Consider the following 12,003-nt stretch of genomic DNA (forward strand, 5'->3'; position numbering starts at 1 on the left):
ATAAAGATAGATATATGGTCTTTAGGGTGTGCCTTGTAGAGGCCTAGTGGGGCTTCGTCGAGGTAGGATGTGGTATTTGTAAGTTTCCAATTATTGCAAGCAATCACTTTCTTAGATTGCAGGGTTTGTACTAATGCCCGAAACAATCACATCAGGTCGCCCGTTTCAGCAAGGCAGCATTGCATCCTTCGGTGTCCAGATGAAGTTGATATCACTTGGAATGACAAGTGAAACTAGGGCTTGTCTAAGGATAGGTTTCAAACTTTTCACTGGGCTTCACGCCTGGCATAAGACTTCTCACCTGTCACGCTTCGGCCGCCTTTTTTTTATGGGGGTGCATTATGCTGCCCGAGTTATACCTTCCTGATAATGTCTTATTTACCCGCTCAAGTTAGTCTACCGTAACATTTTTGGGGCACCTATAATAGTTACAATTCTACAACACATGCAAACTGAACCAAGAAAAATATTTAACTTTTTTTTTTTTTTTTGATGAAAATGTCATTCTAACTTGATATGTTTATTTTATTTTATTGACATATGTAGACAGACACAGTCACTCATTATGTTATTATACTACTGCTCATTACAACATTAATTCAAGAAGCACACTTGACACAACCACATCCAGGACTGCACTTGCAATAAGCTTTCCCAACACCACCGGCTGGTTGTGTGGTGGTGCACTGGTTACATGGGTTGCACCCACAATGCTCACCACACGAGCACTTCATGTGTTCCCTTCCTCCTCCACTACTAGCTGTGTTATCACACCTACAAATAAGTACACATATAATCATTTCCGCCATCGATCTTATCAATATAAAGATTTATATATATGTGATTGACTTTAAATTTAGAATTTTGTATTATGAAAGATTGACACCCTAAGGTGAATAGGATACCACCTGCAACCTTCGCCACCGGGGCAGGGCACGGCACAACCGCAACCCTCGTTGCAACTTCCGCCACTCTTAACTCCTCTCACATCCGCCATCACTAATTCTTTTTTTTTTTTTTTTGAAAGTTCCCATATAATACCAAACCAAGTTACAATATTCGGACCAAATACAAACTTGAGAAAGTTAAGTAAAGGACGAGATGTAACTAATTATCAACAGTGAAGGGCTAAAACATAATATTCAACTGACGGCGGGTAAAACTGATGCTGCCAACAAATGAGCGTCCTTGTTGTTAATTCTTGGGCAGTATCGAATATCCAGCCGTAGATTTTGGACTTGTGATCGAATGGCTAAGATCTTGTCTGCTAACCTCCATGGGATTTCGGGATCAACGGCTCCGATTACTTCAATTAAAACCCTACAATCACCCTCCATTATAAAAGAGGAAGTCTGCCGTTCAGAAGCTAGGGTTAAACCCATCTCTAAGCCGGCGATTTCACTGTGAATGGGTGATATCGGTTCTATCAAGCTTGCTTTGGAGCTCAAGATAACTCCATCCGAATCCCTGAGTAAAGCAGCACAAGAAGCATGGTCCTCTTTGAAGGATCCATCGAAATTAATCTTTAAAATACCTTCTGGAGGAGGTCTCCATCTATCATCCTGCTCATGAAGGTTAGTCGAAAAGGTAGGGTTTTGAAGATTTACATACCTTAGTTCTTCTCGAATGCTCCAGCAACATCTATTCAGATCCGGTGGTTTGTTTTGGAAATGAAAGGTGTTTCGTGATTTCCACCAAAACCACATCATGTAAGTGACCTTATACCACTTTTCCATTCTAGAATTTTTATCATTAAGAACGGCCTTTAGAGCTTGAACAGGATCTTGTTTTATGTGATGCAGATCCTCTATGCCTACTTTCTGTATTAGTCTATGATATAGAGGACAATCTCCAAATAGATGGTCTCTGGATTCTAAGGAACCCGAATCACACAACCTACAAATCTGGCTTATATGTGGGCTCCTAACTCCTATGTTGGTAAGTGTAGGAATTCCGTTATGAATTAATTTCCAGATAAAGTTTTGTATCTTTGGTTGCATACATTTCATTCTTGGTTCTTAGTTCCCACTGCCTTAGCAGCAATTTAAAGGCGAACATCACTAACCATGTGACGTCACGTGCCATGTCCGCATGCTGTGACACGTATGACATGTGTCTTTCTTTATTTGGGGACGTGGCGTTTGGTATTTGTTTGGGTTCAACCACGTCATGGTAGGAGAAATAATCTCGTGGGTCCGTCTCATCAGCCTCATTCAACTAGATCCACAATCAATGGCTTTTAACTGCCTTCTCTTTCATGTATATCGGAATTCTGGACCCTGGGATTTGTGTAGGTCAAAAATCAAACTTCACAAAGGGTTAATGTTTGGACACGTATATCACCGGAAACCACTCCACTTGTGGCACTCTGTTATTGGACAACGAAATACCCCTCTGTGTTTACTTATTCAACGGTGCGGATCCGAAGGCATCAAGACCCCTGAGAGGCTGAGACTATCATAGATTTTATTCTTAAATCTATCTTATTTATATTAAAATTTAGTAAATTATAGATTCACTTATAAATTCTAATTTGGAACTTTCACCCAGATGGTGGTGTCCGTGTTAAGTCCATTTATGATATGTGTTACTGGTTTTGAACATTTGAGAGATGTCTGAATACTCACTAACGTTGGTGTCATTGACTTGGGACGCAAACCCACAATGTCTCAATTCAATTTTATATACATTGGTGGCCATTTTAATGTTCTTTTTACAGTAAATTTAGAGAACAAATATTTTATTGTTATAACATGTTATGTAGTTGCCCATCAAAGTAGGTGCCTATAATAACACTAAATCTGCACGAAGACAATTCATCATATCCTCATGGTTATGAGGTATCTTAGAGAGCATGAAGTGTCTCGGATAGTAGGAGGTGTACATTCTTGGTTACTTACTCATGAATGAAGGAAATGAATTGGAAGATACAATTAGGAGGTGTCTTCCAATTAGTGTTACTAAGCCAACAAGGATACACCTTTAACCACGACGGTGGCACCTGATGATAAAGTTTTCTCTTGACTATAAATACCTTTTGTTAGTCATGTATTAGGAGATAGTTTTGGAAAAGATCATTAATAAAACAGAGAGTTTGATAATCATACAATATTGCAAACAACCTTTTGTATCCTAACATTTATATCTTAGTTTTTCTTCTAGATTAACTTATAACCTTTTGGGTTCGTGTCCCACCAGGTGTGCCACATAGGAGAGATAATCATAATACTCCACTTATCAAATATAGAACGTATATATAGACAATTTTTTTTGAAGAGGATTAAATAATAATATAGTTTATATTAGTTCACAAATGTCCAAGACATTCAAAATTGGCATGGATATGTCATACATAAATAAATGAATCAAATTATCTATATAACAACAATCATTAATAGAGGCATAGATAAAAGTTTTATAAAGACCCTCAAGGTTATGTTGGGGACACAAAAACTAATTCTTACAATTAATTTATTTACCCGTAAGTGTTAAATAAAGATTCTCTTTCCTAAATGCCAATATAGAGACACTCTAAATCTTTTTGGTCTCCAAAGGAGATATCTAAAATTTTTCTACTTAATACAAATGTCATTTTTAAACTGAATATAGAAAAAGTAGTTGAAAAGAAAAGATTTTTATTGGTTTAAATTTTAAAGTAACACTTAGACACTCTATAATAAATGTGCCTACATAATAGAGTGTCTAACAAAGTGTCCCATTGGAGATGTTTTTTTTTTAACAAAAACTCTAAAAAATCATACGTGACACTCTAAGGGTTAGAGATTGAGTGTCCCATTGGAGATGCTCTTAACACAAACAAATAAATGATGAATTCCACCTTCATTGTAAATCAATTTAGTCACCTCTGGATTTTTTGGGTAAATGCACAACCAACTGATCAAGTTTTCTCAGTGGCGTGACCGAGATTTTAGGGCCCGGTGTGAAATTCAATCGCGGGCCCTTCTTATGATGATATGAGAACTAAACAATTACGTGTGATATAATAGATGAACATCTACAAATTTTTCTGAAGACTTATAAAATATCATGAAAAATATATGTTTATGCAAAAAATAAAGTACTAATGTCTGCAGTAACTATATAACTAACTCCATTAAAAATGTTTAAACCATACTCGATGTCATTATACAAGTCTAAGATTACAAATCAAAATGAACATTCACATAAGATAAGTATGATATAAAAAAATTATTTTTGCATAAGAAAAATTATCTGAAAAAGATAAAATAATATGTATATTTGAGAAAAAAGAAATAGAAACCTATTGGAGGAAGAGAGAGAAGACTATAAGTAACAACTGGAAAAAACTCGAACCCAATAAAAGATTAGAATAGTCTGGAGTGCCTATAGACACTACATTTAGAAACTAGAAATTAGAGGCTAGAGTGGCCTTTAGAATATCTATTTATAAGTCATTAAAGTGGGCATTTTATCTTGTATAGGCTTGAACCCAGTATGGAGGTGCCCATAGAAGTTAAAACCTAATAAGACTTCAAAATAAATGTAAATAGGTTGTTGACAAGGTTTGAACTTGAGACGTCAAATACGTAGGACACGATCTCAACCAACTACACGTTGAGTGGAAAACAGACATAAAGCATACAAGTTGTTTAGCAGTACCCAAAATGGGACCCGGTGGGACCGTACCAGCTGCACTTCCTCACCCACGCCCCTGAGTCTTCTCGGAAAAATATATTATTTCATGTAACAAGATGATGATGATGATGATAACCTATTGTCCATCAATGTCTGCAATTGTGCACAAAAACCTTACTACATGAAAAATTCAAATCTCCGCAAAATATTTTTTTAACAAGATAATAATAATAAAGGTCTACAAAGCAACTTTTTATTCCGAAGATCGGTTCACGTAAATTGTTTCCATTTGAGGAAGTTGTTTGAAGGAAATTGTGATTTTGTGATGCACCAGAACATAAATGAGAATGGCTTAGTTTCGAAAGTTGTTGAATCAGTCAAAGATAGAGAGAGTGTCGGAGGATGGAGAAAATAGATAACATTGTGGTGATGGTGATGATTGTGGAAGAGGGGAAAGCAGAAGATAAAAAGTTTTTTTTTCAAGTATCTGGTAAGGGATCGCAGTCGAGATGACGTCCGACTGTCACCGGCGACAGAAAGAAAAGATAAATATGGTAGAATATTTTAAGGGAGGGCTAATAGAGAAAAATTTGTAAACAGTTATGATGCAGGCGCATAAACGTGTGGGCCCACGTCCACGCGTGCCCACATCCTATTTGGTTATAATAGTAGTTTATTTAGTATAGGAGAAGTTACTTTAATTTGATATTTCTTTATTTTTAAAGTTTCTATGTTTGAGTAGTTTATTATTTTAGGAATCCTAGTTTGAGTCTATCTAGGAAGGTTTATTATCTTATAAAAGGAGATCTAGTCTATGTTATTATTCACCTTGAAGAGAAAAACCATTGAAATTATTAAGATTTTAAGTTTATTTTATCGTTTCTTACAGTTTTCTTTAATTATTCTTAGTTTATTTAATTGTTCTTTAATTATTCCGCTGCGTCTACATCATGTTAAAGTTAATCGAAATTGGCTAACAAAATAATCTAAAAAGAGGTCATATTGATAAATGGTCATCTTTAAATATTCATTTTAGTAAATTGGTAATTTTTAGGGGATCAGAATAAAATCATCTTTTTTTTTTTGTAAAATCATCTCCTTTTCTATGGATTCACCCTCTTGAAGATTGAGAAACATTTTATTTATAGAGGTACCGTATTAAAATATATTTAAATCTCTTAAAATGTCTTGACAAAAATATGTGTTTGTTTATCCATAATGTCCATTACCATCTCAATCCACTATCCCCGAAGTATTTGTGTCCGTCATTTTTCTAATGCTACTTTAAGAGTGTCTTTTTTTTTGTTAAGAGCTACTTTAAGAGTGTTAATTCACCAATGTTCGTATAATTATGTCATATAACTACTTTTAACCTATTTTTTTTCTTAAATCTTTTAGAAGAGGAGCCTCACTAGTTACTTTATTCTCAGATAGGCAAGCTCAAGCTTACTTCATTTCATGGCGCTCTTTTTCTTTCTAGTACTTCCTCCAAATTCTCTTTCTTTACTCAGAGATGGAATATCGGGTAAATCAATGTGGGAACGCGGAAGAACAATACGGGTTTCACTAACTCACGCCCCCTGAGAATATTGGGACTCCCTATATCTTTCTATATGTTATATGGATAGTTTACTAACTATTTCTAGCGTTCTTATAAAAAAAACAATTTCTAACGTAAAGAGAATTACATGATACATTCAAATAATATAATCACCGGCTTTATCATCCCTCATCCTTTGTGTAACTAATGACTAAAAATTGTTTTGTTAAATCTCGTGGAGGGATTTTGTACACAAAATTACTGTGACCACCAAAATCTATTTAATAACGTCATCGGGATTCCACATGACTTGTCGGATAAATATAAATAGATTATAAACTACCTTTGCCGTCACCAAAAGAACCCCAATCGTGCGTATGCGGCCCAATCAGGATTGGTCGGCGGCTTATTTTGTTTTCGTATAGAATTAACAATTATATATTTGTCCTATTAGTGAAAAAACACAAATTTATGAAGAATAAAATACTTGTTTAGTTTGAAGGATAATGCATGAACCATAATATTGAGTCACCCTAACACTCTTGCATCACATGCATTAGATATAAAATGAGGTAACCGAAATGAGCCACCAATTCAGGTGAGACTTGAGACTAAACTAAAAAAATAATTGGTTCTCTTTTCATTTCAACTATTGTGCCATTTCATCAGTGTTAGAGATTATAGACAAACATTATGAACTTTTAAGGTCTTCTGAATACTCCAGTATCAAGCATACGAGAAACAAACATACTAAGTAAATAGTTGGTCACAAATTTACTTTTGTCGTAATTTTCCCATGTCGGAATTTCCATCAGCATTAATAAATATTATTGAAGAGGATAGGTAGGGCGGCTAAATTATGTGTATAGACAAACATTATGAACTCTCTACCAGTTCCTCATTACAAAAAAAAAATTACAGAATATATTATTCAATTACTGATATCATTTGCATGAAGTCAACGACACAAATGTAACATGGACATTGTATTAAAAAAAAAATGTTACATGGACATGGACATTCTAACTAAAGAGTTTTCTAACGAAAAAATCTATAAGGTTAGAGACAGAGGGGATATTATCATGTACAAATATAAATATAATGTCAATATCTCACAGGTGGGTGAGGAAAGAAAAAGGAAGGCAATCCAGTGAGAAAGGGGGAAACCGTGTTTTAATGTGGGTGTGTCGTCGTGTCTCGTGGGGGGATTGGGGTCGTTTTCCCAATTCCTCAAACTCCTTCAACAAGACTTTATCTACATTCCAGCCGGGCACCAATTCAATGTACCCCCATTTGTCATAATTACACGCCTAAGAGGTGCTGAAATTCAAAGGTACCACCACGAAATGTAACATAAAGGAAAAAAAGGGTGTGGCTATGCCCCCTTCGGGATTAAACACAAATTGTGGAAAGTCCCATTTGTAATGTGGAGGAGGCTCACAACATTTTCGCCGGAGGCCTTCAACCTCTCTTAAGAAAAAAAAGAAGGTTTATGGATGGTAAGAAAGCATCTGTTATACTCATTGACTCAATTTGGATATACCAAAACAAGTCCGTTCACTAAAACTTGAGGTGTGAATAGTATGCGTTTTCCCAAAATTAGGAATAATAGAGTATTGAATACAATGTGTGAGAAAGAAGAATCGTTGGAGAATGTCATTGTTTCAGTTAAGAGTCTCATTTACTACTGGGCTTCTTCTCAAAATTGATTTAAGAACACTTTGTTTAGTCAATTAATTAGAGATTGAGATGCCATATGTAGGCTTTGAGCCTTTTGTAGATGAGAATTGTTCTTGGTTTGTTGTCTGCATGGGCTGACTAGCTATCTTGACTTCCACCCCTTGCTTTAATTTTCTCAATTAATGATACTATTTTATTTCTTCTTCAAAAAAAAAAGAACAGTATGTTTTTCTAAAGATAATAAAGTTGGATAACATGTTAATACACAATATTAATGTGAAAAAAAGAATTAGTTCTTTAGTATCTAGTAGTCCTAACTGCTAGCATGACTGAGAATTTAAGAGTCTGTGTAAAAATATTTGAGATTTTTTTCCGATAATATCCACAAGTAACTCATTTTAACAAGAAATGCACTTGCCAAATATCCAAAATGAAACGAGTGGGCGTTTAAATTTTTTATTACTTATAAGACGAATCTAAACCGTGCATTTTTTTTGTTCTGAAACATTTTTAAGCAAGAACCATACACATTGAGCTACGATTACTCCGTGAAAAAAAAATATGTAATTTAAATATTGAACTTTAGAACTAGTCTTTGAGCAGACAAACTAACTTATATCATAATTATCTGTAACTAATAATTGTTACTAGTTACTACTAATAATTCGAGACAATAATGAATTGAATTAGTGATCTCATGTTTTAGACAATCTAATAAATATTGTATTGTACAAAAGAGTCTTTTTGGTTCTTTGAAAAAAATACGTTGTTAGAAGGGGCCGGTGCGACCGCATTGGTTACACCCTTAAACATGCCACTCCTCATATGCAACTAGACTTTTTACCCGACCTAACCTGCCGCATGAGACTAGTACCCACGGTAGCCGGCTCGGTTCGTTCCCCTAGCTTCAAGCCTGCACATGTTAGCTTACATACGCATAGTGAATGTCTTTTTGTCGCTGTGTTTCCTTTTTTTGCTTCCCTTGCCTTTTCCGAGCTCCCTTTTGTTTTTCCTTCTTATATTTGAGAGAGAGAGAGAGAGAGAGAGAGAGAGAGAGAGAGTGTTTTAATAAGGTTGAAGTGATGGGTTTGGTGAGATACTGTGGAGAGGAAGAAAGTGAAGAAGAAGCAAGAAGGAGGGAAATCATGGAGTGGGAAAATCGACAAAAACAACAACAAGTAGAAGAAGAATTACAAGTAGTAGCAGCAGTTCATAACAATGGACAAGTTGTACCATACGTAAAAGTTATGACAGATGATCAGATGGAACTTCTTCGTAAACAAATTGCTGCTTATGCCACCATTTGTGATCAACTTGTTCATTTGCACAAATCAATTACTTCTCAACAAGATCTCACAGGTTCCCCCATTTCTTCTCTCTCTCTCTCTCTCTCTCTCTAACTTCTATTCATTCATTGAATTTCTGTATTTGGTTGAAGATTCCATTTTTATTCTTGGGTATGATTTACTTTTGCTTAAGACAGTTGATAATTTTCTTTTAAAGTAATGGGATCTTAGCCTGTTTAATTAGTAATGGGTTTATTAGGTATTAAGGTTAATTTGGGGTTAATCTGTTTTTCCTCTGTCAAATCCCTCTTCTCATTGGTATACTTACTACCTTTATTGGTTCAATTAGTTTTACTTTGTGTGATTTGGGAACTTTTAGCTTCATATTGATGAAATTCTGATTCAATTGGGGGTAATTGAAAAGGAAAACAATCTCAATATAATTAGAAACTTATTAATTTTCTGTCAATTATGTTTTTCCAAATTCCTAAATTTTGGGTATTTTTCTGTATGATTAGTCCATAATAGTCAGATTAGGTTTAACTGTAAATTAATACCATAAATCTATTTCTCTGGGAATATAGGATCTGATTTGCTTTGAACTTATTCTGTCTATTTATCATAATATCACCCCATACTGGATACTTTGGGAAAACTACATGCTTATAATGGACTAGGAGGGTAACATTTTTCTGTTTTCTTGGCTTGTTTTTTAATGTATAATATGTTGTCTTTGATCTTACGATAAACATTTCACGTTCAAATTAGTGGGTTTAATTAATCCTTATCCTCTTAAGGTTCCTTTTGCATTAGGAGGTGTTCACCGATAAAAAGTAAAAAAAAATAAAAGACGATTTCGAGTACGATTCTAATGGAGAAAGGACCATATTATGCAAAGAGGGTAGAGATGGTTGCTTGTTCTTTTTACGAACTTGAGATAATTTCATTAGTAAGTGGAAAACGGTCACTTTGGTTGGATGACAAGTTATTGACAACATATGACTCTCTCCACTAGGGAGCGACCAGGGTTTTAATCTTAATGTATATAAAAATGAAGTGGAAAGCTGCCAAAAGCAACTAACTTTTCACTATGGGAGAATGTCGATCATCTACAGCCATTTCATAAGCTTCAATTTATTGCTTGTTTTTCTCTCGATTGTAAGGGAGGCGCTGTCCAAGAGAAGGAGATGACAGCAATATTACACTGCTACGATTTGTGGTCAAGACACCCAAACCTGTTTTTTTTTCTCAGTCAGCCTGTCTTTTATCAATTCTATCTTTCAATGGGAGGAAATGCACATCTATTTGCTGACTTTTATGCCTGTCAATCTTTTGCTACTGCTAATGGTTAAAGCTTCATTGCTTTTGTCAGGAATGAAGGTGGGAAACTTTTACTGCGATTCACTAATGACATCCACTGGTCACAAGATCTCGTCAAGGCAACGGTGGACACCGACTGCGGTGCAGCTTCAAATTCTTGAGCATATATTTGATCAGGGCAACGGGACGCCGAGTAAACAGAAGATCAAAGAGATAACCAATGAACTTATGCAACATGGTCAAATTTCAGAAACAAATGTTTATAATTGGTTCCAGAATAGGCGGGCTCGGTCTAAACGGAAGCAATTAGTTACTACAACCAAAAATGCAGAACCAGAGGTAGAGATGGAAGATGAGCCTCAAACAGAAAATAAGGCAAAATCTGAGAGCATCCAACCCCATCAAAACCCAGCTGCGAGGCCTGAAGACTTAGGCTTTAGCGAGATGAACGGGAATCTGCATTACATGGAATCGTATTCTAGTAAGGCGGATTCCATGTTTTGTTCAGACAGTGGTTCAAAATCTAATAGTAGCTTGGGCCATCTATCTTTCTATGAAACTGTCCTATCAACCCCAAGTATGTTGTCTCTAACATTTTCACTCATTCTTCTGCTGATTTGGTATCTCACCCATTCTGAATCATTCTTAGGATTTGGTTGTTTTCTTTATTCTTTTCCAAATTTAGTTTTTAAATCTTACTCGTTATCTGAGTTAACTCGAGTCAGATAAAAAAGTGTTTGTTATGTTGTCTTCTCGTGCATCATACTTGTCTGAACGTCTGAGTCAGACTAATTTTGAGTCCAGTTGATTCACACATGACATAAAAATGAAGTGCCCCCATTGTGTGGAAACCTGAAATGACTATCGTGCTCTTAACGAAAACAAGGTCAGACTCGAACAGGTTGGATTCAGACAAGCGAAACTCAGACCAATCAGATTCAAACAAATGAACAATCAGAGCATAGTACCAAAACACTAGTCACTCTACAATCATAGCATTTAAATATATGGAGACTAACATGTTCTGACGACTTTCAAACTGGTAACTGCAGGTATTGACCAACTTATGGGAAAGACAGAAATCCCTGGGAGCTTCAATCCTTTTCGGCCAGAGGAAGGATATGACATGATCTGACAATTTTTTCTCGTTTGGGTTTTTCAGTGGACCATGATTCTGAGAAGATTGTTGCTCGAGATTGACGGAGTAGAAGAGGAGTTACACCAGGATTACATAATACTAAATATATGATGACTTAGCATAGTAAGATTTGAACTCACTCACAGGAACTTGTGTTTATCAGAACTACAGTGAGACCTAAAAAAACCACTGAATGATGGTTAGTATATAGATTTATAATTATAGTCTTTATAATTGGAGTTTAACATGTTGGCTCTACTAGACGTTAGATTTCGTCTCGTTGTTTTAAGAGATTTATATAGAGATTGTGGCAGTATTGTTAATCAACGTTGTGTTCGGATGACTTATTATTGCCGAGTAATGTTGTATTTAGTTGGCAATTCTAGTTTGATGTGATAATATGGAGTTTTATTTGTTTATTA

General features: G+C 35.4%; 2 protein-coding genes across 2 annotated transcripts; one reads left to right on the forward strand and one right to left on the reverse strand.

Annotated features, from left to right (window-relative positions):
- Window positions 1-1,142: 1,142 nt before the first annotated feature.
- LOC147533890 (uncharacterized) lies at window positions 1,143-2,009 on the reverse strand. Its single transcript, XM_086650077.1, has one exon. The coding sequence runs from the start codon at window positions 2,007-2,009 to the stop codon at window positions 1,143-1,145; it is 867 nt and encodes a 288-aa protein (XP_086506203.1).
- A 6,787-nt stretch (window positions 2,010-8,796) lies between these two features.
- On the forward strand, window positions 8,797-12,003 carry LOC147533891 (WUSCHEL-related homeobox 8-like). Its single transcript, XM_086648136.1, has 3 exons — window positions 8,797-9,196; window positions 10,496-11,020; window positions 11,496-12,003. The coding sequence occupies exons 1-3, from the start codon at window positions 8,920-8,922 to the stop codon at window positions 11,576-11,578; spliced, it is 885 nt and encodes a 294-aa protein (XP_086504262.1). The 5' UTR covers window positions 8,797-8,919; the 3' UTR covers window positions 11,579-12,003.

Source organism: Eschscholzia californica, unplaced genomic scaffold (assembly GCF_041429995.1).
Source record: "Eschscholzia californica isolate CP2 unplaced genomic scaffold, dmEscCali1.0.p SCAF_6, whole genome shotgun sequence".
Taxonomy (NCBI): domain Eukaryota; kingdom Viridiplantae; phylum Streptophyta; class Magnoliopsida; order Ranunculales; family Papaveraceae; genus Eschscholzia; species Eschscholzia californica.